The following is a 27754-nucleotide window of genomic DNA, read 5'->3' as shown; positions in this document are numbered from 1 at the left end:
CCACTGGCCTTGTTATTTGCAGTGCTTTCTAAGGCCCATTTGACTTCACTCTCCAGGATGTCTGGCTCAAGGTCAGCAATATGGATGTGCGAGACATCCACATCTTTCTGGTATAATTCCTCTGTGTATTCTTGCCACCTCTTCTTGATGTCTTCTGCTTCTGTTACGTCCTTACCACTTTTGTCCTTTATTATGGTAATCTTTGAACGAAATGTTCCTTTCATATCTCCAATTTTCTTGAACAGATCTCTGGTTCTTCCCATTCTGTTGTTTTCCTCTATTTGTTTGCATTGCTCGTTTAAGAAGGCCTTCTTGTCTCTCCTTGCTATTCTTTGGAAATCTGCATTCAATTTCCTGTATCTTTCACTATCTCCCTCGCATTTTGCTTGCCTTCTCTCCTCCGCTATTTGTAAGGCCTCGTTGGACAGCCACTTTGCTTTCTTGCATTTCCTTTTCATTGGGATGGTTTTCGTTGCTGCCTCCTGTACAATGTTACGAGCCTCCATCCATAGTTCTTCAGGCACTCTGTCCACCAAATCTAAATCCTTAAACCTGTTCCTCACTTCCACTGTGTATTCATAAGGGATTTGATTTAGATTGTATCTTACCGGCCCAGTGGTTTTTCCTACTTTCTTCAGTTTAAGCTTGAATTTTGCTATAAGAAGCTGATGATCTGAGCCACAGTCAGCTCCAGGTCTTGTTTTTGCTGACTGTATAGAGCTTCTCCATCTTTGGCTGCAGAGAATATAATCAATCTGATTTCGGTGCTGCCCGTCTGGTGATGTCCATGTGTAGAGTCGTCTCTTGTGTTGTTGGAAAAGCGTGTTTGTGATGACCAGCTTGTTCTCTTGACAGAACTCTATTAGCCTTTGCCCTGCTTCGTTTTGCTCTCCAAGGCCAAACTTGCCAGTTGTTCCTTTTATCTCTTGATTCCCTACTTTAGCATTCCAATCCCCTATACTGAGAAGAACATCCTTCTTTGGTGTCACTTCTATAAGGTGTTGTAAGTCTTCATAGAATTGGTCAATTTCAGTTTCTTCAGCACCAGTAGTTGGTGCACAAACTTGGATTACTGTGATGTTAAAAGGTCTGCCTTGGATTCGTATCGAGATCATTCTATCATTTTTGAGATTGCATCCCAGTACTGCTTTCGCCACTCTTTTGTTGACTATGAAGGCCACTCCATTTCTTTTGCGGGTTTCTTGCCCACAGTAGTAGATGTGATGGTCATCCGAACTGAATTCGCCCATTCCCGTCCATTTTAGTTCACTGATGCCCAGGATGTCAATATTTATTCTTGCCATCTCATTTTTGACCACATCCAACTTACCCAGGTTCATGGTTCTTACATTCCAGGTTCCTATGCAATATTTTTCTTTACAGCATTGGACTTCCCTTTCGCTTCCAGGCATATCCGCAACTTCATCAGCTCTGGATCTACTTGTACTTGTCCTCCGCTCTTCCCCAGTAGCATGTTGGACGCCTTCCGACCTGAGGGGCTCATCTTCCAGCATCATAACTTTTATATGCCTGTTGTCTTTGTCCATGGAGTTTTCTTGGCAGGGATACTGGAGTGGCTTGCCAGTTCCTCCTCCAGGTGGATCACGTTTGGTCAAAACTCTCCACTATGACCTGTTCATCTTGGGTGCCCTGCTTGGCATAGTTCATAGCTTCTCTGAGTTCTTCAAGCCCCTTCGCCACGGCAAGGCAGTGATCCATGAAGCCCTTTTTAACGGGACGCAAAAAACCACAGAGCCTAGGACTTGCCGACCGGAAGGTCGGCGGTTCAAATCCTCACAACGGGGTGAGCTCCCGTTGCTTGGTCCCAGCTCCTGCCAACCTAGCAGTTCGAAAGCACGTCAAAGTGCAAGTAGATAAATAGGTACCGCTCCGGCGGGAAGGTAAATGGCCTTTCTGTGCGTTGCTCTGGTTCGCCAGAAGCGGCTTAGTCATGCTGCCACATGACTGTACGCCGGCTCCCTTGGCCAATAAAGCAAAATGAGTGCCACAACCAGTCTGTCATGATTGGACCTAACGGTCAGGGGTCCCTTTACCTTTACCTTTAAGTCCTTTTTACTGATGATTTCATTGTTTTATTCTTTTTTGTAAACCATTTAGAGGTGTGGAAATTTTATGAAATAAAAGGGGAAAAGGAAAAGATAGGTGCCTATCTAGCCCTGCCTGCAGGTCCTGATCAGCAACAAAGGCAGCAGGGTTGGGCCCCCCTGTCCTCCCTCTTACCCTCCCCTCCTTTGTCCACCCACAGAAAGTCTTTGCCTCCAGGAAGGAGCTCCTGGAGTATGACCTCCAGCAGAGAGAAGCGGCCAGCAAGTCCTCCTGCTCTGCCGTGCAGCCCACTTTCACCGCCAGCCAGTACCGGGCGCTCTCCGTCTTGGGCTGCGGCCACACCTCCTCCACCAAGTGCTACGGCTGCGCCTCGGCCGTCACCGAACACTGCATCACGCTGCTCCGCGCCCTGGCCACCAACGCCGCCATCCGCCACATCCTCATCTCCCAGGGACTCATCCGAGAGCTCTTCGACTACAACCTGCGCCGTGGCGCGGCCACCATGCGGGAAGAAGTCCGGCAGCTCATGTGCCTCCTCACCAGGTGTGGAGGAGCGTTGGTGGCCTTTCTGAATGTCCCGAAGGGAAAAAAACGCTTTGGGCTTTTAAAATGTATTTTTTAAAAAAATGCAACTGGGTCTCCCACATCGACCTATGTGAACTTTTTTTTTAAAAAACACATTTTGATCAAATAATAATAATATTATTTATACCCCACGCATCTGCCTTGGTTTCTCCAGCCACTCTGGGCTGCTCCCAGCAGAACATTAAAAACACCATAAAACATTAAAAACTTCCCTAAACGGGGCAGCCTTCAGATGTCTTCTAAAAGTCAGATAGTTAAAGAGGTGCCCCAATTTATCATGCGGGATTCATGGGTTGTCTCCAACTAAGTCCTGATCAAGAGTAGGCCCACTGAAATGAATGGACCAGTTAGTAATGTTCCTTAATTTTGGCAGTTCTGTTGTTAGTAGAACTAAACTATATATGCCTTTCTTCATAATGTTGGTAATTCCTTGGTAATTTTTCTTACGGATGGGACCCCACGCACTTCCTTTAGTGAACTAGCATTGGATTTCACAGGATATACACAAGCACACAGAAACACATGTAATGTTGACACAGACGCCTGTAAAAATAAGTGGGGTTTTTAGCGTACACTTTGCTACTTTGGTGTTTTCCTTTCCTCTGGAAACAAGAGGAAACCAACAACTCCTATTGACCCTCGGCCCTTTGCAAGGTCCCTCTGCAGCCTGTCCGAGCACCAAAGCATTCCCAGCTGCCTGACCTAAACAAGGAATTCGAGACTTGAGTTCCGCCTTGGAAGTGCAGGCTAAGCAGACCAGTTACAACTTTTGCATGACCCAGACAGTACAGGGAGGTCTTGACGACGTGTTGAGGGAGTCGGCTCAGTGTGGAGCTTTTTAACTCTGTCTTTTCTTTTTATTCTGTGCCCGTCGTGAAAACAAGGGACAATCCGGAAGCCACCCAGCAGATGAACGACCTCATCATCAGCAAGGTGTCTGCGGCTCTGAAGGGTCACTGGGCGAACCCTGACCTGGTGAGGAGGGGGTTGGGGCTTTGGGTATTTGATCTGCCTTCCGTCCCTCCCTGGCTGCATCCAAATTGGTTATCATGGAATTGTAGAGTTGGAAGGGACTTTCAGGGATCACCGAATCCAACCCCCTGCTCTGCAATGCAGGAATCGCAGCTGAAGAATCCCTGTCAGATGGCCATCCAACCTCTGTTTAAAAACCTCTAGTGAACTTGATTGCAACATTTCTTTTCTTACCTTGCCGCTCCTTGCTATCTACGGGACCGCCTCTCTTGGTATGCCCCGCAGAGGACCTTAAGGTCCATGAATAACCATAGTTTAGAGGTCCCGGGCCCTAAGGAAGTCAGACTATCCTCCACCAGGGCCAGGGCCTTTTCAGTGATGGCTCCGACCTGGTGGAATGCTCTGTCCCATGAGACTAGGGCCCTTCAGGATGTAACCTCCTTCCATTGGGCCTGTAAGACAGAGCTATTCCGCCTGGCCTTTAATTTGAATTCAGCCTGATCTTTTATTTCCCTTCTCTTCCCTCGCCCTCCCCTTTTATGAAGATCACCCGCTCTGAGACCCCACAGCTAATTCTCCCCTGGCCTCCTCGCTGGCCCAAGTAGGACCAATTCAGCCAGCTAGCCCTGGGGATTATCTAATTGATTTTTGAATTTTGAATTTTATTGTTATTCATGTTTTTATACTGTATTTTATGCTGATTTTATAATAAGTGTTTTTAAGTGTTTTAAATTTGTTGTTAGCTGCCCTGAGCCTGGTTTTTGAACCGGGAAGGGCGGGGTATAAATAAAAATTTATTATTATTATTTATTATAAGAAGGGTTGTATCCAATGTCAGTCCTCCCCAGAGCTGGCCCGTTGAAATTCATGGACAGGACTAACTTGGACCCACGTATTTCAATGGGTGTAACAACCCTAGTAGTTTAGGGTTGCACATGTACACAGCCCAGCCCGCTTATTATCTCCAGAACAACCTTGCAAGGTAGGCAAGGCTGACAAGAGCTCCAGGGCCAAGCAGGGATTGAAAGCCAGCCGCATCCTGCTGCCCAATAGTAGCTCAGTACGCTTGTATACCTCTCCTGCGCTCACATGAAGAAATGTTCCTGTAGTCCTCGGTTGCAACTTGAGATCTCTTAGCTGTGATTCCTACATTGCAGGGGGTTGGATTAGACAATCCTTTGTGTCCCTTCCAGCTCCACAGTTCTGTGGTTCCTCTTTGTGCCAATCCTTGTTTTCAAGTTCTGCCGAATTTCTTTTGTGGGGGAGGAGAGACCCAAAGTGGGACGAGGCAGCGGTATTCTGGTCTGGCCCGCCTCTCAGCCCTGCCTTACTCTTCCTCCCCCATCCGCAGGCCAGCAGCCTTCAGTATGAGATGTTGCTGCTGACAGACTCCATCTCCAAGGAAGACAGCTGCTGGGAGCTGAGGCTGCGCTGTGGTGAGTCTTCATTTGGCAAGCAAGATGTGGAGTGTGCGCAGGAAATGGTGTTCTAAGAAAAACTGCTCCATCAAAGGGTTTTCTTGTGTGTGTTTCTTGTGGCTGATTAGCTGCTCTCCCTGTGCAAAGGTCAGAGGGGGCAGCGCGCAGTTTGATCCATCTTTTAGATTTAGGGGAGCTAGTCTCAAACGTTTGTTGGGGGAGACCTAGGTTTTTTGGGGGGGATTTATTTGTCCTGTCTTCACGCTTTTTATGACGGAGGACCGCTGTAGTCACCCCCAACGACACATTCTCAAGATGGAGGGTGAGGGAACAGCTGCAGTCGCCTGTGGTTCCTGCGCAATGTTTGCCATCTTGCCAAAGGTTGCAGGCAGCTTTACTTGCAGCAATTGCATGTTGATTGCCCTCTTAAAAGACAAAGTCCAGCAACTGGAGGAACGTGTAGCTACGCTCCATAGAATTAGAGAGCTGGAGCTCTTCTTGGAAGCAACAGAGCACACCGTCTCCACCAAGGAGGAGACAGGGGACTCCCCTGAGAAGGAGGCTGGTTCACCAACACAGGAGCCAGATATATGGAGAAACGTGACTCAAAGAAGTAGGAGGCCCAGGGTTCGCTCTGATTGTTTAGAAATACACAATCGCTTTGAGGTCCTCTCCCCTAGCATGGAAGACGAAGAGCAGACTCCATTTGAGGATCTCTCCCTCATTACAGTCGATCAGGTATATGAAGACGAGCAGCAAAGTCAGTCCTCAGGGAATGTGCAGGCGACCTTGGAACGGACAGCTCACGGAAGAACCCCGACCAGACCTAAGAGGAGGCGTGTAGTGGTGATAGGGGATTCCCTACTGAGGGGAACAGAAGCAGTGATCTGTGGGCCTGACAAGATGTCTCGGGAAGTGTGCTGTCTCCCCGGGGCTAAGATCCAAGATGTAACTGAACGACTGCAAGGAATCATAAAACCCACTGACAAATACCCCTTCCTCTTGGTTCATGTGGGAACCAATGACACTGCAAGCAATAGCCTCCAGAAGATCAAAAGAGATTACGAGGCTCTGGGCAGGAAATTGAAGCAATTAAATGCACAAATTGTCATCTCATCTGTCCTCCCAGTTGAACGCCGTGGCCCAGGGAGAGGGGGAAAAATAGTGGAAGTGAACAACTGGCTTCGCAAATGGTGTAAACAGGAACGGTTTGGATTATTAGATCACGGATTGCAGTTTCTTGAAGATGGACTTCTGGCAAGCGATGGACTGCACCTCACAACGGTTGGGAGGAATGTTTTTGCAAAAAATCTCAGAAACCTCATCAGGAGGGCTTTAAACTGACTAATGTGGGGGAGGGAGACAGTGCTCCTGAAGGTAGGAGTCTATCAATTGATGAAGATGATAATCCAAATGTCATAGACCGAATGGAGCAAACAGCACGCAGACCTAGTGGTGGGAGGAGAAAATCCTTAAATAAGAGACACGGGGGAATGATTAATGGACTTCAATGTCTGTACACTAATGCGCAAAGCATGGGAAATAAACAAGATGAGCTTGAGCTCTTGGTACAGCAAACTAAATATGACATAATAGGCATCACTGAAACCTGGTGGGATAAGTCCCACGATTGGAATGTAATAATGGAGGGATACAATCTATTTCAGAGAAACAGACCAGACAAGAAAGGAGGAGGAGTGGCATTATATGTCAGGGATGTGTATACCTGTGAAGAGATCCAAGATTTAGAACCTCAAAGCCAAAGTGAGAGCATTTCGGTCAAAATTAAGGGAGAGAAGAATAACAGAGACCTCATTGTGGGAGTTTACTATAGATCCCCAAGCCAAACGGAGGACATAGATGATGCCTTCCTGGAACAGATGGCCAAGCATGCAAAAGGAAGGGAGATAGTAGTAATGGGGGGCTTCAATTACCCGGATATTTGTTGGATGTCAAACTCAGCCAAGAGCATAAGGTCAAACAGATTCCTCACTGGCCTTGCAGACAACTTCACTGTCCAGAAAGTGGGAGAAGCAACAAGAGGAACAGCCATTTTAGATCTGGTCCTAACCAATGTTGAGGACCTGGTTAGTGGGGTAGAAGTGGAAGGATCATTAGGCGCGAGTGATCATGCTCTTCTGAAGTTTACTATACAGCGGAAAGGAGCAGCCAAGCATACTAGGACTCAATTTCTTGACTTAAAAAAGCTGACTTCATAAAACTTAGGGAAGTGCTGGGTGAGATCCCATGGACAGTAATACTAAAAGGAAAGGGAGTTCATGATGGCTGGGAGTTTGTTAAGAGGGAGATAGTAAAAGCACAACTTCAGGCAATACCAATGAGACGGAAACATGGAAGGTGCCTAAAGAAGCCAGGGTGGCTATCTAAAGAACTTTTAACTGAGTTAAGATTAAAAAAGGATGTGTACAAAAAATGGAAAAGGGGGGAAACCACCAAAGAGGAATTCAAACAAATAGTCAGCACGTGTAGAAACAAAGTCAGAAAAGCTAAAGCACAGAATGAACTCAGGCTTGCTAGAGAGGTTAAAAGCAACAAAAAAGGCTTTTATGGGTATGTTCGTAGCAAAAGGAAGAACAAAGAAACAGTGGGGTCACTCAGAGGAGAAGATGGTGAAATGCAAACAGGGGACACAGAAAGGGCTGAACTCCTCAATGCCTTCTTTGCCTCAGTCTTCTCCGATAAAGAAAACAATGCCCGACCTGAAGAATTTGGAGCAAATGATTCAGCAGAGGAAACACAGCCCAGAATAACTAAGGAGATAGTACAAGAATACTTGGCTAGTCTAGATGTATTCAAGTCTCCAGGGCCAGATGAACTGCATCCAAGAGTATTAAAAGAACTGGCAGATGTGATTTCAGAACCACTGGCAGTCATCTTTGAGAATTCCTGGAGAACAGGCGAAGTCCCGGCAGACTGGAGGAGGGCAAATGTTGTCCCTATTTTCAAAAAGGGGAAAAGAGAGGACCCAAATAATTACCGCCCAGTCAGTCTGACATCAATACCAGGGAAGATTCTGGAGCAGATCATTAAGCAAACAGCCTGTGAGCACCTAGAAAGGAATGCTGTGATCACCAATAGTCAGCATGGATTTCTGAAAAATAAGTCATGTCAGACTAACCTGATCTCGTTTTTTGACAGAATTACAAGCCTGGTAGATGAAGGGAATGCAGTGGATGTAGCCTACCTTGATTTCAGCAAGGCATTTGACAAGGTGCCCCATGATATTCTTGTAAAGAAGCTGGTAAAATGCGGTATTGACTATGCTACCACTCAGTGGATTTGTAACTGGCTGACTGACCGAACCCAAAGGGTGCTCATCAATGGTTCCTCTTCATCCTGGAGAAGAGTGACTAGTGGGGTGCCACAGGGTTCTGTCTTGGGCCCGGTCTTATTCAACATCTTTATCAACGACTTGGATGATGGACTCAAGGGCATCCTGATCAAATTTGCAGATGACACCAAACTGGGAGGGGTGGCTAACACCCCAGAGGACAGGATCGCACTTCAAAACGACCTTGACAGATTAGAGAACTGGGCCAAAACAAACAAGATGAACTTTAACAGGGAGAAATGTAAAGTATTGCACTTGGGCAAAAAAAATGAGAGGCACAAATACAAGATGGGTGACACCTGGCTTGAGAGCAGTACATGTGAAAAGGATCTAGGAGTCTTGGTTGACCACAAACTTGACATGAGCCAACAGTGTGATGCGGCAGCTAAAAAAAGCCAATGCAATTCTGGGCTGCATCAATAGGAGTATAGCATCTAGATCAAGGGAAGTAATAGTGCCACTGTATTCTGCTCACCTGGAGTACTGTGTCCAGTTCTGGGCACCACAGTTCAAGAAGGACACTGACAAACTGGAACGTGTCCAGAGGAGGGCAACCAAAATGGTCAAAGGCCTGGAAAGGATGCCTTATGAGGAACGGCTAAGGGAGCTGGGCATGTTTAGCCTGGAGAAGAGGAGGTTAAGGGGTGATATGATAGCCATGTTCAAATATATAAAAGGATGTCACATAGAGGAGGGAGAAAGGTTGTTTTCTGCTGCTCCAGAGAAGCGGACACAGAGAATGGATCCAAACTACAAGAAAGAAGATTCCATCTAAACATTAGGAAGAACTTCCTGACAGTAAGAGCTGTTCGACAGTGGAATTTGCTGCCAAGGAGTGTGGTGGAGTCTCCGTCTTTGGAGGTCTTTAAGCAGAGGCTTGACAACCATATGTCAGGAGTGCTCTGATGGTGTTTCCTGCTTGGCAGGGGGTTGGACTCGATGGCCCTTGTGGTCTCTTCCAACTCTATGATTCTATGATTCTATGATTTTCCGTATGGGGTATTTCCTTAAGTAGGTTCCCTATCGGTAGGAGAAAACAGAGGCCAGCCAGAATACAGTAGTACCTCGGGTTAAGAACTTAATTCGTTCTGGAGGTCTGTTCTTAACCTGAAGCACCATTTTAGCTAATGGGGCCTCCCGCTGCCACCACAAGATTTCTGTTTTCATCCTGAAGCAAAGTTCTTAACCCGAGGTAATATTTCTGGGTTAGCGGAGTCTGTAACCTGAAGCATATGTAACCCGAGGTACCACTGTATATTGAGAAGCAAAGCTGCTAGTAAGCCTGATCTTTGGATTTAGAAGAGGCAGAGGAACCAGAGACCAAATTGCAAACATGCGCTGGATTATGGAGAAAGCTAGAGAGTTCCAGAAAGACATCTACTTCTGCTTCATTGACTATGCAAAAGCCTTTGACTGTGTCGACCACAGCAAACTATGGCAAGTTCTTAAAGAAATGGGAGTGCCTGATCACCTCATCTGTCTCCTGAGAAATCTCTATGTGGGACAAGAAGCTACAGTTAGAACTGGATATGGAACAACTGATTGGTTCAAAATTGGGAAAGGAGTACGACAAGGCTGTATATTGTCCCCCTGCTTATTTAACTTATATGCAGAATTCATCATGTGAAAGGCTGGGCTGGATGAATCCCAAGCCGGAATTAAGATCGCCGGAAGAAATATCAACAACCTCAGATATGCAGATGACACAACCTTGATGGCAGAAAGTGAGGAGGAATTAAAAAACCTTTTAATGAGGGTGAAAGAGGAGAGCGCAAAATATGGTCTGAAGCTCAACATCAAAAAAACGAAGATCATGGCCACTGGTCCCATCACCTCCTGGCAAATAGAAGGGGAAGAAATGGAGGCAGTGAGAGATTTTACTTTCTTGGGCTCCATGATCACTGCAGATGGTGACAGCAGTCACGAAATTAAAAGACGACTTCTCCTTGGGAGAAAGGCGATGGCAAATCTAGACAACATCTTAAAAAGTAGAGACATCACCTTACCAACAAAGGTCCGTATAGTTAAAGCCATGGTTTTCCCAGTAGTGATGTATGGAAGTGAGAGCTGGACCATAAAGAAGGCTGATCGCCGAAGAATTTTGAATTATGGTGCTGGAGGAGACTCTTGAGAGTCCCATGGACTGCAAGAAGATCAAACGCATCCATTCTTAAGGAAATCAGCCCTGAGTGCTCACTGGAAGGACAGATCGTGAAGTTGAGGCTCCAATACTTTGGCCACCTCATGAGAAGAGAAGACTCCCTGGAAAAGACCCTGATGTTGGGAAAGATGGAGGGCACAAGGAGAAGGGGACGACAGAGGATGAGATGGTTGGATAGTGTTCTCGAGGCTACAAACATGAGCCTGACCAAACTGCGGGAGGCGGTGGAAGACAGGAGTGCCTGGCGTGCTCTGGTCCATGGGGTCACGAAGAGTCGGACACGACTAAACGACTAAACAACAACAACAACAACAACAAGCCTGATCTTTATTCAAGGAACTGTTGCAACAAGGTCCACACTCACCACACGCAGGAGGGAAGAGAACCCTAAGCAATGGTGTGCAAGCCCTTATATAGATTTTTGAAATTGCCCACCCTGTAGCCCAAGACCACCCCCCAAAACATCATACGTACATCGTAGAAGGAGGCGGTCTCCAGCAGAAATCCCGTCTGCCAGGATACCCAATAATAGTCACTGATTGCATTACCAGGGCAGTCTGGCCATTCTTTTGTGATGGTTAATACTTTAGTTCCTGACTCCAGGTCACAGGCTCGCCCTATCCATACACAAATACTCCCTTAAGACAGGATTTGCAAGCAAAAAGACAATGGGAAGGCTTTCCCCATTTACCTCCCAGAAGAATATTTGAGGTCATTGGGAGATTCAAAATGGCTTCAGGATTTCTCTTCCATACTCTTTCAGACACATGGTTCATATATTTAGATATGTGTGCATTTAACAATATTTATTCTATATTTGGGACCTTAAAATTCTTATAACAATGGCAAGGTGATCAACTCCATGTTTGGAAAGAGGGTTGACTGGTTAAGAAAAGAGGCGTCTTGCATCTCCTGGCCACCCTCACAAGCAGTCCCAAACAAGCTGTGGAGTCATGAGGACATAAGAACCCATTGGATCAGGCCAGGGGCCTATCTAGTCCGGCATCCTCTTCTCTCTCTCTCTCTTTTTTTTTAATTAAAATGATATTTATTAGAAGTTTAAAAATTGCAGAAAAAAGAAGGGGAAAAAACAACAAAAAAATTAACAAGACATACATTACAATACATAAAAAAACCCACAAAAACCGATACAACAATACAGCAAAAAAGAACAATAGCATTAAAACACACATCCAATATTCCATATCTTTATCTTTCATTTACTTGTTTCATCGACCTCCTCACACCTCCCTTTTTGTATTCTATTTTAATTAATTGTTTCAGCAAATTCTTTCCATCTTTCTCAATTTTTGTTGAATAATTTATCTTGACGGTCTAACCTATTAATTAACTCGGCAGATCCTTTCCATCTTTCACAATATTCTGTCATTCAATTTACCTTAATTTATTTTAGCCTTATCTTACCATAAAATACCTTAAAACTTAATACTTATTTATACATAACTCCTTATATCATTTCTACTAAAGCCAAATAGTTTCATTCCAACATTTTTCCTAATACTCATTAATTTTACACTAATTCTCAAAATAAATTTTTAAGAACTTTCTTCCAATCTTCATCCAACGTCTCTTCTTCCTGGTCTTGGGTTATGTCAGTCCTTACTGTCCATTCCATCTAGTCCATCAACCTGGTGATCTTATGTCCGAGGCTCTTAAGTCTTTTCCATGTCCCTTCTGCAGATCTTCTTCTTGTTTATACCTGCACTTTACCTTGTCTTTTGTTGATCTTTTTCTTAATTTCTTTCCTTTCTCATTGAGGAGTAGGTCTCGGGGGGGACTCCAACCCAAGAATATCTCCGTCTCCCCTCAACAGATCAGCCCATTCTCCACAGTCAGCACTGTAGTCCAGAAAGTATTTAAAAGCATGTTTCAAAGTCCCTCCAAAGTTGAGAGCCCCCACAACTCCAGACCCCCCCTGGCCCAAAACCAAATCCCAAGAACCAAAACGTCCCTGCCTAGGGGGATCCATCCAACTCCCAACCAAACGATACTCCCTCTCTCCATATCTGACTTCAGATTCAGTCCTCAAAAACAGCAGCCCATGCTCCTGCAAGGCCTCAGGTCTCTCCATTTGTGTTACTTGAGGTTCAACCGCAACCTCCTCCATTATCTTCTGCACTTGCACTTGCCCTGTCAAAACAGATTCCTGGGTTGGTTCCTGAATGGTTTCTATATGAGTATTCACTGTTTGTCCAAAGTTTTTGACTGCAACAGTCATCAAATCCATCTTCTCATGCAGCTGCTCCAACAAAGCACTTGTCTTGCAAAAAGCAAGCACCAAAACTTCTTCTAAACACATTTTTATCCAAGGTCAGAGTCTGGTCTCACGATCCCTAATCTCCACAGCTGTGAAATCCCCAGATCGACTCCAGCAACAGTTTAACAAGCTCCCTCTAGAGGAGACAATTTCTATTTGTATCCATCTTTTGAAAGCAAGTCCAACAAAAGAAAATTACTTTCATTTTTCAAATATTTTGTTTCTATTGAGTGCAAAAGGCAACATTGGAATCAATTTGTTTCTCTTTTTTAACTATCTGTCAAAAGGCGTTCCATTCACAGTCAATGAACTTTCCCAAAAATTTCTGTCTCTGACACCCCGTTCCCAGGTTTGAGACGGTGGAAATTTATCTTTCTTCACTCTCTCTCCTGCAGGCTTGAACAATCTAAAATTCCCCCCCTCTTCTCCTGCTTTGGTTTTGATGGTTATAACTGAAGGAAATTTAGTCCTTTATATACAACTTTCCAGACTTTAGCTTGCAAAATTTTTGCTTCAGTCTATTTACAAAAGTGGAAGGCGGACTTCCTGTTTAGAACCTTCCCGCTTCAGTGCCTAATTAAAATGTTTCGTAGCCCAATTTTCCGTTCTACTTACGGATACTTGTTGAAAGTCCAATTGTCCACAGGAAAAAGTCAGCGCTCTCCGGCAACGGCTGCACGGCTTCACTCCGTAAAAGTAGCGGTCGATTCAAAACACCGCGCCGCTCACCCCACGTCGCTTCGGAACCCCAAAAAAGGGTTTCCCTGTGAGTAGGGGAGGCGCTCTTGGTGTCAGCCGAATCCCACGTTCCCAGGCTTCCTCCACCTGGGATTTTTAAAGGGTCTCCGCCTTTGCCGCGGCGGCAAGACCCGATTTTCACGGAGCGGGTTCCTCTCGGTCAGAGGAACTCCGCCATTGCCGATGGCACTAACCTGGAAGTCCAGCATCCTCTTCTCACAGTGGCCAATCGGGTGCCTCTTCTGGGAAGCCCCAAAGCAGGACCTGAGCGCAACAGCAACACTCCCTTCCTGTGGTTTTCAATAACTGGGATTCAGAGGTGTTACTGCCTCCGACTAGCCATCATGGCTAGTAGCCATTAATAGAGCCATGAATTTGACCAGTCCTCTTTTAAATGCATCCAAGCTGGTGGCCATCGATGCCTCTTGTGGGAGGGAGTTCCACAGTTTAACTATGCACCGTGTGAAGAAATCCGGCTGCTTGGAGTTCTTAACCTGGACAGAAGAACCATTTGTTTTCTTCACATGGGATTGCATTCATTGTCAATCCTGCTTAGAGCAAACCCATTGAAATCAATGAACACAAGTTAGCCATGTCCATTAAGGGGTCTACTCTGAATAGGATTAATACTGGATACAGCTCATTGTTTATATCCTGTACCTTCAAACCTAGTGTTGTTTCCACGACAGCCTACTAAGAATTAGAAGTACAAATCAGGGCGACGATTAAGACTAATGCATACAAACTTGTGTAGCAAACTATAAACAACAAACTATAAAACAGCAACAGGCAAGTTCATAGCTGCTCTGGCTTAATACAGTGGTACCTTGGTTTAAGAACTTAATCCATTCTGGAAGTCCGTTCTTAAACCAAAGCGTTCTTAAACCTAGGTGTGCTTTCCCATAACAGCGGGGGGCTCAAATTACAAATGGAACACACCCAACAGGAAGTGAAACTTGTTCTGCTTCCAAGGCAAAGTTCACAAACCAAAACACCTACTTCCGGGTTTTCATGGTTCTTAATCCAAGTTGTTCATAAACTTAAGCTGTTCTTAAACCAAGGTACCACTGTATTATTGACATTCGCTGTTCCTAAAAGCCTCGGGGAAGAGCAGGGTTTTTGTCTGGGCCTGAATGACAGCAGCAAGGTCTCTAGGCTTTGAGAGGGCATTTCACCAAAGGCAAGGAGCCACCACAGGAAAGTCTCTGTTTCTCCAGTGGCCACCTGCCACACTTCAGACAGCAAGTGGCACCTGGAGGAAGGCTGCAGATTATGATGGGCAGCTGAAGAGCAGTTTGATACAGGAGAAGGTGATCCAGTGGCATATCTGAGCCCTGGATCTAACCGTCCTCATCTCCAGGCCGCTCAATGCTTCCAAGATGCTTTGTCTCCCCCTTTTGATGGGCAATGGCAAGCAGAAGCAGACTGGATATGTGGGAAGGCTTTTGCTTTAACAGTTTACCCCAGGGGTCAGCAGGGGGCCAGTCCACTGTCCCTCAGACTTGGGGGGGGGGGCGGACGGACTATATTTTGAAGGGAAAAAATGAGCGGATTCCTATGCCCCACAAATAACCCAGAGATGCATTTTAAATAAAAGGACACATTCCACTCATGTAAAAATGCTCTGATTCCCGGACCGTCCACAGGCCGGATTGAGAAGGCGAGTGGCCGCATCCGGCCCCCAGGCCTTAGTTTGTCAACCCATGGTTTACCCCATAGTTGCTGGGCGTTCAATAATGTGTCTATATCCTTGCCTTGCTGTTTGGTGCTGCCTTCTGTGATGTCTTTCCTTCTCCCCCTCCCGCTTGGCTCCCCCTCCAGCTCTCAGTCTCTTCCTGATGGCCGTCAACATCAAGACGCCGGTGGTGGTGGAGAACATCACTCTCATGTGCCTGCGCATCCTGCAGAAGCTGATCAAGCCCCCGGCTCCAACCAGCAAGAAGAACAAGGTAGCCTTCCCCCTGCAGCCCTTTTTGGGATTCTTGAGCCGTCTGGTTCATCGCTGGAATCCTGTTTCCACTTGAGCAAATCCTCCTAGGCAGAATGTGCTTGGGAAGACTCGTGGGGAAAACTTTTGTACATATTTTCTGATTTTGGATGTATGGGAGCATGTAGGGGTGGCAGAATGGGGGAACCAGAAGACTCCAAGATGTTTTGAGCACAGCTTTTATGAATCGCTGTGTTTGTTAATTAACTGATTTTGGTGTGTGTTTTCTATATTATTTGCTCCATTTTATTCTGTAAGCCAACTTGATTATTGGGCTTTTGTTGTTGTTTCTTTTTGCAATAGGGTGGGGTATATGCTTCTTTAAAAAGGACTCAGAAGGAAATCTTCCTTTAGCTTGGTGGAAAAGCACATGCTTTGTGGGAAAGGAGGTAACCCAGCTTTGGGCCCTAGAATTTCCAGAGAACTAGTGTGGTGTATTGATAGAGTGTCAGACTAGAACCTGGGAGACCAGGGTTTAAATCCCCCCCCCCCTTGGCCACATGAGGTTCACTGGGGGGGCCTTGGCCCAGTCGCTGCTTCTCACGGCCTAGCCTACCTCACAGGGTCATTGTGAGGATAAAATGGGGTGCCCCCCCCACCAGCTGCTACTGGGCAAGATAGATGGACTTGGCATAACATCAAAATATAAAATCTGGCCAAACTTCACTTTGGTTCTGCACTGCATGTAGGTATAAAGCAGTTGCTAAAACCCATTAGTAATTTAATTATCCTGTGCAGTAGGAAACGGCCTTACACAGAGTCAGGCCATTGGTCTGTCTAGCTTAGTAAAATCTACAATGGCTGGCATTGTCTCTAGGGCAGCGGTTCTCAACCTGTGGGTCCCCGGATGTTGTTGGACTACAACTCCCATCATCCCTGAGCTCTGGTCTTGCTAGCTAGGGGTGATGGGAGTTGTAGTTCATCTGGGGACCCATAGGCTGAGAAAAGCTGCTCTAGGGTTTCAGGCAGGGTCTGTTCTAGCCCCACCTGGAGATGCCAGGGGTGGAACCCGCGACCTTCTGCATGCGAAACACAGAGCTTTTGTGATGAAAGCATCTGTATCAACACACTGGTGCAAAGTCCTACTTTACATTGGGATAACCCCACTCTAGATGCAGGAGGTTCTCTGAATATCTGGCCTGTAGGTGACTGGTTCTGCTTCAGGCTGACACAGCATTTCCTTGTTCTTCTTTAGGACACCCCTGTGGACTCCTTGACCACCGTCAAGCCCTACAGCAATGAAATCCACGCTCAAGCCCAACTCTGGCTCAAGAGGGACCCCAAAGCTTCATACGAGGCTTGGAAGAAATGCCTCCCTGCCAGAGGTACGTACTGTGCCCTGTAGAAGTAAGTGTGTGTGTGTGTGTGAGAGAGAGAGAGAGAGAGAGAGATCAATCTCTTCTGCCCTTTGCACTCAAAGCATCATAGCATTGGAAGGTCCAAGGAGGTCCAAGGTCATCTAGGTGGACCACCCCACCCCCCCACTGATGCAGAAAGCCCACTACTTTTTAGGCCCCTCATCTTGGTTGCCGCCCTTTTATGGACATATTTGTGTCGGCATCCGGGGGTCGGAAGCCAGCTGGCTAGCCCCCAGCTGGATCGTCTCCTTCCAGCCATGCTGCTGTGAAGATCCATCGACCTCTGGCTCCAACATAAATTAGTGACCCAAGCCTCCCAGACTTGGGCACACTATACTTAGCAGTGTAAACTGCACACCAGAAAAGGCTGAGGCTTGTGAATACATACTATGAGCTACAAATTTATTAAACATAAATCAAGACAAAGAAGCATGTCGTCTCTTCTTGCCGTCTCCTCGGAGAGAGAGTCAAAGCAAAAGCAATACAGTGGAAGTTCCGCTTACACCAGCAAACAGTGCTGGAATGTAAACAGATATGTGACACATAACAATCCCATGCGTGCAGCTAAAGGTGGGATGGAAAATCCCAACAACTTGTTCTGCTCCTTAGACGTTGGGAGCATTTGGCCCTCCAGATGTTGCCAAACTACAACTCCCCCATCAGCCCCAGAAAGCATGGCCCGTGGCCAGGGATGATGGGAGTTGCAGTTCAAAAACAACTGAAGGGCCATAAAGTTCCCCACATCTCCTGCACCTGTTGCTGCTTAATCCAGACTAATTTCCTTCACAAGGGAACTTCAGTATGAGATCGGTTCCTACACCCTCACACTGCATTTACGAGCCTGAGAGTCCATCCCCGTGGAAAGTTCCCAGCCCTCGGGAAAGTGAAGTTCTTGCCCTGCCCCTGAGAAACAGAGGTAGCTCTTGGTACCTGGTTAGGGGACACCTCCGCTAACCTCCACTCGAATCCTCACCCTCGCTTTAGGCCTCGACGCCAATGGAAAGTCGCCCAGCAGGACGGAGCTTCGCCACCTTTACCTGACGGAAAAGTACACCTGGAAGTGGAAGCAGTTCATGAGCAGGCGGGGGAAGAGGACCTGCCCCCTGGATCTCAAGCTGGGACACAACAATTGGCTGCGGCAGGTATGGACCCTCCCCAAAGGCTCTAGCTTGCGCCATCTGATTAGAGCTGTTTCACATCTGTCCCTCGGGAACGGCGTGACATTCCTCTGCACTGGATGCAGGCTTTTTATCTCATGGGTATCTTGGGTCGTCGTAAGCTGCCTTCAGACCCAGGTGGTGAAATGTAGGATATGCACTCTTAAAATAGAGAAACCCAAATGTTTTTTACAGGTGTTCCATGTACACTGGGGTGGGGCAACCTCGGGCTCTGGGGCCAGATGTGGGTCATTGCAGCCAGATGTCTCAACCCTGCATGAGATGAGACTCACGAGTGACCCAATTTCCTCTCCCCGGTAGGTCTTGTTCACGCCTGCAACCCAGGCTGCCCGGCAGGCTGCCTGCACCATCGTTGAAGCTCTGGCCACAATCCCCAGCCGGAAGCAGCAAATCCTCGACCTGCTCACCAGGTACAGTGGCGCAAGCTCCCTCTTCTTGGGGGGCCATAAAAGTACAGTGGTACCTCGGGTTACATACGCTTCAGGTTACAGACTCCGCTAACCCAGAAATAGTACCTCAGGTTAAGAACTTTGCTTCAGGATGAGAACAGAAATCGTGCTCCAGCGGTGCGGCAGCAACAGGAGGCCCCATTGGCTAAAATGGTGCTTCAGGTTAAGAACAGTTTCAGCTTAAGAACGGACCTCCAAAACAAATTAAGTACTTAACCTGAGGTACCACTGTAAAGGTAAAGGGACCCCTGACCATTAGGTCCAGTTGCGGACGACTCTGGGGTTGCAGCGCTCAGCTCGTTTTATTGGCTGAGGGAGCCGGTGTACAGCTTCCGGGTCATGTGACCAGCATGACTAAGCTGCTTATGGCAAACCAGCCGTTTAGCTTCCCGCCGGAGTGGTACCTATTTATCTACTTGCACTCCGTGCTTTTGAACTGCTAGGTTGGCAGGAGCAGGGACCGAGCAACGGGAGCTCACCCCATCGCGGGGATTCGAACCGCCGACCTTCCGATCGGCAAGCCCTAGGCTCCGTGGTTTAACCCACAGCGCCACCCGCATCCCACTTGGGGGACCATAGGAACATAGAATTGTAGAGTTGGAAGGGGCCATGAGGGCCATCTAGTTCAACCGCCTGCCATGCAGGGATATTTGACTCAAAGCAGGGCTTGAACCCACAATGATGAGATTAAGAGTCTCGTGCTCTAAGGACTTGAGAAGCCCTGCAGGTGCAAGGATCTCCCCACTGCCAGTTAAATAATTTCCACTCACTTTTGTATCAGTGTTTTGCTTCTCTGTTTACAAAGAAGTCAGTTCTCTTTTTTCTATTTCCAACTCGCCAGTGTTTTCTCTGCCTTTCTCTTAGTTACCTGGATGAATTGAGCATGGCTGGGGAATGTGCAGCAGAGTACCTGGCGCTCTACCAGAAACTCATCAAGCCTGCCTGCTGGAAGGTCTACCTGGCGGCCAGGGGGGTCCTGCCTTACGTTGGCAACCTCATTACAAAGGTAAAGAAAGGTTTTCTACCTGGGGCTTGTCGCCAAGAAGTCTGAGAACTGAGAGGTGGGAGGGAAAGCAGTTTGCATCTGCCCAGTGAATTCACGACAGGTGTGAGGTTTGAACAGGGCATTTGGCACTTCCTGATCTAAGCTGTGCTCTGTTACACAAGTGACCTGTGTCAGTTCCCTTCCCTCCCTCCAGTGACAAAACTTACTATCAGCATCTAACACCTTGCTTTCAGGATTTGTGCTGGCTGCCAATCTGCTTCTGGGCCAAGTTCAAGGTGTTGGCACTAACATTTAAGGCCCTCTGTAGCTCAGGACCAGTTCGTTAAGAGATCACCTTATCTCTTATACACCCATCGGATCCTTGCAGTCTGTAGGAGAGTTTCTCCTGCAGGTTCCAAAGATCTCAGAAGCCCACACTGTCATAATTCGGAGCAGAGCTTTTAGTGTGGCTGCCCCTGTTCTGTAGAACAGCATCCCTGCCGAGAGACAATACACACCCCAATCTATTTGCCCTTTCCAGAAATAATAGAATACATTTTTGTTCTGACAGGCTTTTCCAGCTGAATCAGTAAATGGGTCTTTTACTATGAGTGTCCACTTCTTGTGGTTTAAGTCTTTGTTGTTTCTCATCATTTTATATGTGAATTGCCTTGCAATAGTGGTTTAAAAAGTGATTAATAATCCAGTGTCAATAGTAGGAATGATACAACCCCCCCCCCCCCACATGGTACCTTCATAACCTGCTCCTCTCTGCTTTTTAGGAAATTGCCCGTCTACTCGCCCTGGAGGAGGCCACACTCAGCACTGACCTGCAGCAGGGATACGCTTTGAAGAGCATCACAGGTGATGTTTGTTGCTCCTCCTTCCATCACCTCCTTTCTTGACTTGACGTGCCATTTCTGTGTGGGCTGGACTTTTGTCCCATTCTCTCTCTCTCTCTTCTCGGCGTCCTCACTTTGTAAACTGAGCCTTAATTCCTTGCTCCCCCAGGCCTCCTTTCCTCCTTTGTGGAGGTCGAGTCCATCAAACGACACTTCAAGAGCCGCCTGGTGGGGACTGTGCTGAACGGCTACCTGTGCCTGAGGAAGTTGGTGGTGCAGCGGACCAAGCTGATCGACGAGACCCAGGACATGCTGCTGGAGATGCTGGAGGACATGACGACAGGTGGGGAGAGCGCCGGTGGGGGGTGGGGAGCTTACGAAACTCCTGGGACCAGAGGCTTTTTGGGGGGGGGGTGTTTTTGTTTTGTTTTTATAAAAATATTTGTGCTTATTCATGAAAAACATCAGAGGGTTTTAAAAGTTGTGCATAAAAGCTGAAAAATCAGAAACCATGTAAAGAGGTATTCTGCATTGCCTTCATAGACCTGTTTTCAGGTCTGTGAATAGAAAAGTTTTCAGCAGATGTTTAAAGGTCAGCACAGAAGCTGAATCTCCAGTGGCAGAGCATTCCACAGAACAGGGCTGATGGACCCTAAAGGCTCTGTTCTTGTTGCTACGAAGTGAGCCTTGCCAACTCAGGGAACAGCCAGCGATGCTCCTGCAAATAATCTCAGTGACTGAGGTGGGATATATATAAAGGTTTGGGGCTTTGTCAGTTAATACAAGGACCCTGAACCTGGATGAGCAGCCAGTGCAGATGATTTAATGAGGGTGTCGCATGCTGTAAGCCAGATTCCCCATCAGCAGTCTGGCTGCCACATTCTGCACCAGCTGGAGCTTCTGAGCCAAGAGCAGCCCCACACCCAGCGCATTGCAGTAATCCAGCCTCAAGATTAACAATGCATGGATTTACACTAAGGAGATGATTCAGGAAGCCCCGTGAGACTTTACTCCATTGCTTTTCTCTGCAGGCACAGAATCTGAAACGAAGGCCTTCATGGCAGTGTGCATTGAAACGGCCAAGCGTTACAGCCTCGTTGACTACCGGACACCCGTCTTCATTTTTGAGAGGCTCTGCAGCATTATCTATCCGGTAGGGGAGCTGATCTGTTTCTGTTCGCTAAGGAGGGACAGCTGGACCCAGCCAAAATCTCAGGGGTGCCTCCCTCAGATACGCAAACATCTACCCTACATTTTTTGGGTGGCGCATGGATGTGGCTGGGAGCCTCCCGCTGCCACAGTAGCGAAGCACACAATAGCAATATTGGCACAACTGCAATGGACAATGATGCAGTTTCTAGAAATGTAGATTTGCGTATGGTAGCCAGGATAGTCTGTTTCCATAGCTGTCAACCTTCCCCTTTTTTGCGGGAAATTCCCTTATTCCAGCGCCGTTTCCCGCTGCTTCCCACTGCTATCCTGGATTGTTTGTTATCCCGTAGACTGTCCCCAGGACAGGTGAGGCTGCTGATCCCTTATTTTCAAATCTGAAAGTTTGACAGTTATGTGTTTCCCTAACTCCAGAGAGCTGATGCACAATGTTCCTGCAGTGGAAACTTAAATTCCCTGCCTCCCAATATAAATAGGAGGCTTTATTTTTGGAAAATGTCTAAAAGGCAATGGCTCGTGCAGAGGTGCAACAGACAGACAGCTCCAAGAGTAATTCTTTCTTTTTTTTATAAATATTTTTATTGCATTTTTTGAAAAAAGAAAATCACCAAGCATATAACAGACACAGAAAGTATAAAGAAGAAAAAAGATAGCAAATCACAACCTTTCATACATTTTTCCAAAATCCTCTGGACTTCCTCACGTCTCCCTTTCCTGCGTTCTCCGAACAAAAGTTATGTTCCGCAATTTATTACCTTATTTCAAATCTTATGTGCTAGATCTAATGTGTTATGCCTCTAGCTTTAAATATTTCCATCAAGTATTTGACTACTTAGTTTCAGCATAACCTTACTTCGAATCTCATCTTTATGGTTCAACTTATTCTCATACATTTCTCATCTAGGTTACTGATGCCAAGTTCCTTCCTTTCATGCACTTTCTTAACATTCAAACAATTTATAAAGTCTTTGTAGGTAATCTTTAAACTTCTTCCAGTCCTCTTCCACCTCCTCTTTTCCCAGGTCTCGAATTCTGCCAGTCATCTCGGCCAGCTCCATGTAGTCTATCAGTTGCGTTTGCCATTCTTCCAGTGTGGGCAGGTCTTGTGTCTTCCAGTACTTTGCGATGAGTATTCTTGCTGCTGTTGTTGCATACATAAAAAAGGTTCTATCCTTCTTTAACACCTTCTGGTCAACAATATCCAGAAGAAAGGCCTCTGGTTTCTTAGGAAAGGTATACTTAAATACCTTTTTTAGTTCATTATAGATCATTTCCCAGAAGGCCTTCACTCTCGGGCAGGTCCACCATAGGTGAAAGAATGTTCCTTCAGTCTCCTTACACTTCCAACATTTATTGTCATGCAAATGATATATTTTTGCAAGCTTAACTGGGGTCATGTACCACCTGTATATCATTTTCATAATATTTTCTTTCAAAGCATTACATGCCGTAAACTTCACACCGGTGGTCCATAACCTTTCCCAGTCAGCAAACATGAGCTCCAAGAGTAATTCTGCCCTGTAGCCCACATCTGCACCTATAGAATGATCAATTCCCACCCAATGCACTCCACAGGAACTGTGCTGAGGAAGGAGGCAGGGCGAGAATGGTAAGTCAAACAGAGATACAACGGGCAGCCTCTCCTGTGGGTTTCAATACTTAGACCCTTCCCTTTAGGCACAGAGTTTGGGCCATGCTATCCCTTGCACTACTTTGCATTTTGTCCACTGCCAGCTGTGCAGAAGGGACCAGCCAAGTTTCAGAGCAGGAGACACGGGCTCATTTCCCACCCTTTGCCATTGTTTCAGGAGGAGAACGAGGTGACGGAGTTCTTTGTCACCCTGGAGAAGGACCCGCAGCAGGAAGACTTCCTCCAGGGGCGGATGCCTGGCAACCCCTACAGCAGCAACGAGCCGGGCATTGGGCCCCTGATGAGGGACATCAAGAACAAGATCTGCCAGGACTGCGACTTGGTGGCTCTGCTGGAGGACGACAGTGGGATGGAGGTGAGGAACGTTGCGGAGGGGGGAAGAGCACGGATGAGGAGCCCTCCAGATGTTGCCAGGGAGCTCGGAGGGCCGCATAAGAAAAGAGCTGAAAGGCCTCATTCATCTCTTGGACCTGATGCTCCCCACTTTGCGTGTCGCTGATCCTTTTTTAACTGGAGTTGCCAGGTTTGAACTGGGACCTTCTGCATCCAAAGCATGTGCTCTTCCGCTGAGCAATGGGCCCTCAAATGTTCCAGATGTCTAGGCAATGAGCACACTTCAAAAGGAGTGTTGGAAGGACCACTATTATGCATTTTACCCATGAGTTGCTTTTCCCCCATGAGTGAGTTGCTGTTTTCATGTTTTCTTTCTTTCAGCTCTTGGTGAACAACAAGATCATCAGCCTTGACCTCCCGGTGGCTGAGGTATACAAGAAAGTCTGGTGCCCAACCAATGAGGTACGGCTCTCCACACACACACACACACACACACACACACACACACACACAAAATGCCCAATCCTGTGGGGCTTTCATTGTGTCTTATGACCTCTTCTGGCTGCAAGTTGTTCATTGCCTCTGAAAAATAGTGACTTGGGATACAAAGCTCCAACCTCTGTCAACAGCCCCAAAGGCTTTGCTTGTTCCATGTGTGCAGGGATCCTTTTGCTGGGGCCCCCTTCTCAAAAGGTCTCTCTCTCTCTCTCTCTCTCTCTCTCTCTCTCTCTCTCTCTCTCTCTTTTTGAGGAGTGGGTCGTGAAATCTGTGTGTTTGCCTGCTAATCTCCTTCCCTCTCTGCTTTAGGCCACTGTGTCCCATCTGCATTTCAAAGAACACTAGCACCCTAGAATTATTATTTAACTTTTCTCACCACCCCTGGTTCTTCAGTATCTTGATCCTGATGAGCAGGCCTAGTTCCTCTTTACAACCGAAACTGGGCTGGCAGTGAGGCTACTTGCCCCCACCCAGATGCCAGCCAGACTTCATTTCCAGACAGAAATGCACCTTGTATGTCTAGAAGGATTTGTGGATCTGTGGGACAGTTGCATTGCAGCATGGAAGGGCTAGGGAAGGCTGCGTCCAGCCAAAAGAAAACCTAGCAGGTGACTGCTGGTATCTTAAGAGGGCTGATAGTATTTTGATGATCACAGATCAAAATTAGGAAGTCAGTACTTCCAGTTGACAGGTCAGCCGAGTGGACCTGGCTTTGCCCAGCCAGGTCAGAATTGCAGCATGAAATCACGAAGCGATGGAACTTCTTTATGTAGTATATGAGAACGGTGATGCATCGAGACGGAAAAGGGCTGTGGGTTTATATATATGCTCGCAGAAATGCAAAACGCTCAGGACATTTTTGATGGGAAGGAAACTTGATTCCCTCCCCCTGCAAAAGGGGAGTTGGGGGTTGGGGTGGAAATCCAGCATTTGATGTCTTTGCTTTGACTATCAGTGCCAAACTTTGGGTATTATCCTCCAGAAAGCCTCTAGGAATGAATATGTTAAAATACCCCTGCCTTGTCATCCGAGTTCAAAAGAATCTCATGTTTGTCGAGAAGCAGTTGGGAGATTAATGCATTCAGATGCATGGATCCGAATGGCCCTGTGTTTCCAACAGACTGACAGTTCCTGAATAGAGAGACCTGCATTTCAGAATTTAATATGAGTCTAGGTTTTTCACCCCCGTACGTGTGTGCGTGTGCGCGATGAATATTTCACAGATTGCTCTTAGCATTTCCCTCTCTCCAGCCTTTCATCCTCTCTTCCTTACGGGGCCTTTTGTCAAGTTCCACTTCGTGTATTTGTGTATCCACACCCCCCCCCCGGTCATTATTACAAATTAATGCATTAATATGCCCCTTCCATGGCAAAATGGCAACTGACTTGTTTGTTGGGGGAAAGTCGATGAACTTTTCGAAGTAAAATTAGGCTGGATGCAGAAAAGTCACTGGGAACTTGCTTTCACCCTGTTGGTTTCATGTATTTGGCTATTGAGTCTTTGGTGACACACCCCCCCCCCCCGGTCCTCGCCACGTGCCAAAATTTAAGCTGCAGTGTCCCCCCAAGTCAGTATATAATTGAGAAATGTTATAATTCTGTGTTTTAAGAATACGGCTTTCGGCAATGCTTGTCCTGAAAGTTGCTGTGAGAAGAAAACAAACCTGATCCTTACTCAGAGGCTGAACAGAGATGAGGGTCCATTAAATACGTGGCTCCGGGAGCTTCGTTTTAAAAATGCATTTCATTTAATTAATATGTACAGTGCCTCGTAATGTAAAAGTAGCTGGACAGAGTTGTTGAGCTCTCCTCCAAAAATTCATTTTAGGGCTTTTATTGGATTTTTTTAATGATTTTTTAAGAAATAAATAAAAATCTCCCTACTTTCCCTGGATATTTTGCTGATTCAGCAAAAATGGGCCCACACTCCATTTTGCTGTCCGATTCCCAGATGTGCACGGGAAAACCCGGACGTATGACAGCCCTATTCTCTGGGCCTCTCCCTAGCGCTTAGCACCTTAAAGCATTTGGCCACCCAGCAAGCAGAGTGGAGCTTGCCCTCGCTTGGAGGTGCGAGAGTGAGAAATTTTATTTGTGTCTTGGTGCAGGTGAAAACTATACCAAAGTGTGTACAGAGACCCTCTTCGTTTTCTCTCCTCTTCCCTCCCCACAAATGCACCTTGGATCTAAAGGGTTCCCAGCTGTGATATGGGAGCCAATGATGTAGTGGTTAGAATATCGGCCCAGGGCCTGGGAGAGACCAGGGTTCGAATCCCTGCTTGGCTGTGAAGCTCACTGGGTGTGACTTTTTGGGGCCAGGCACTGCCTTCTCTGGGTCTAACCCATCTCACAGGGTTGCTTTGGGGATTAACGGATAAGAGGGGGAGAAGAAGGCACTCCCTGGAGAAAAAGGCACGCTGTAAATGCAGTCAGTCACTCAATAATAAATATACAACCATCCTAGCAAGGCTCTTGGGGAGTCTGAGAGTTTGGACCCTGGTCGAGAACCTGAAAGCTGTGTCAAAAGGAAAATGAATTGGTATTGATTTATGTTGTTGTTGTTGTTGTTTAGTCGTTTAGTCGTGTCCGACTCTTCGTGACCCCATGGACCAGAGCACGCCAGGCACTCCTGTCTTCCACTGCCTCCCGCAGTTTGGTCAAACTCATGCTGGTAGCTTCGAGAACACTGTCCCACCATCTCGTCCTCTGTCCTCCCCTTCTCCTTGTGCCCTCCATCTTTCCCAACATCAGGGTCTTTCCCAGGGAGTCTTCTCTTCTCATGAGGTGGCCAAAGTATTGGAGCCTCAGCTTCAGGATCTGTCCTTCCAGTGAGCACTCAGGGCTGATTTCCTTCAGAATGGAGAGGTTTGATCTTCTTGCAGTCCATGGGACTCTCAAGAGTCTCCTCCAGCACCATAATTCAAAAGCATCAATTCTTCGGCGATCAGCCTTCTTTATGGTCCAGCTCTCACTTCCATACATCACTACTGGGAAAACCATGGCTTTAACTATACAGACCTACATTTTAGTAAAATTTCGTATTAACGGCAATGTTTCCATATGTAACTGTGCATTTGCGCAATATTTCGGTTGCACTGTCTGTCGCGGCTTCAGGTTTTTCGTATGTTGCTTGCAGATAATTTTTCAATATATTAACCGGTCTAGAAATCAGATAGCCAGTCATTCATGCAACGAAGGCTTGGGAGCCAGCCCCGCTCCAGATCCCTTTTCCAGGCTGTGTGTGACCATCGCCTGTTGCGTCTCTGCCTGCGTGGCTTCCCAGGATGCCCTGCTGCCCTGCTGAAAAGGCCGGGGAGAGTTTTTGTCAGCGTTGCTGTCAGCGCCTGAGCAGCTTTCATCTCCTTCCCCTTTGTGACGCCCCCCCCCCCGCGCTTTCCTCCTCCTGCAGCTCCTTCTCTGGTTCCCTAGGAAATAGACAGGCTCACAAGGAGCTAACCTCAGGGCTGCATTTGTTTCCCTTGTCTCTCTTTCACCCGCTTTCCCTTTGTTCGTCTGCCATTTTACCAGAGCCCCCCGCGGTGCTAATTGCGGGTCTCTGGCACGGCCTTTGAGCCGATCTTCCCCCGAGGGTTTTCCCCGGCGCTTTCCGGAATCTTCTCTGACATTAAGCACTGCTTATTCCACATTAGGCTTAGCTGCAGACTTTCTTGACAGGTCCTCTTCTCTCCCTCTCTGCACCCCCCCAGTATCCCCCCCACCCCAAATAAGGCC

At 47.0% G+C, this 27754-nt stretch overlaps 1 protein-coding gene across 8 annotated transcripts in view; it reads left to right on the top strand.

Annotated features, from left to right (window-relative positions):
* Positions 1-27754, top strand: part of UBR4 (ubiquitin protein ligase E3 component n-recognin 4) — a 164504-nt gene that overhangs the window by 109100 nt on the left and 27650 nt on the right. For all 8 annotated transcript variants that reach the window (XM_028741577.2, XM_028741585.2, XM_028741584.2 and 5 more), the window contains 13 exons: positions 2267-2610; positions 3537-3627; positions 4976-5060; positions 15393-15520; positions 16754-16883; positions 17901-18058; positions 18395-18504; positions 19408-19549; positions 20311-20392; positions 20540-20713; positions 21402-21523; positions 23349-23546; positions 23906-23986. In XM_028741577.2, coding sequence (XP_028597410.2) covers positions 2267-2610; positions 3537-3627; positions 4976-5060; positions 15393-15520; positions 16754-16883; positions 17901-18058; positions 18395-18504; positions 19408-19549; positions 20311-20392; positions 20540-20713; positions 21402-21523; positions 23349-23546; positions 23906-23986 — 1845 coding nt within the window. The remainder of the gene's footprint in view (positions 1-2266; positions 2611-3536; positions 3628-4975; positions 5061-15392; positions 15521-16753; positions 16884-17900; positions 18059-18394; positions 18505-19407; positions 19550-20310; positions 20393-20539; positions 20714-21401; positions 21524-23348; positions 23547-23905; positions 23987-27754) is intronic.

The sequence above is a fragment of the Podarcis muralis genome, chromosome 7, assembly GCF_964188315.1.
Source record: "Podarcis muralis chromosome 7, rPodMur119.hap1.1, whole genome shotgun sequence".
In the NCBI taxonomy this organism is placed as follows: Eukaryota; Metazoa; Chordata; class Lepidosauria; order Squamata; family Lacertidae; genus Podarcis; species Podarcis muralis.
The sequence above is the reverse complement of the archived record's forward strand: the minus strand, read 5'-3'. Positions and strand labels throughout refer to the sequence as shown.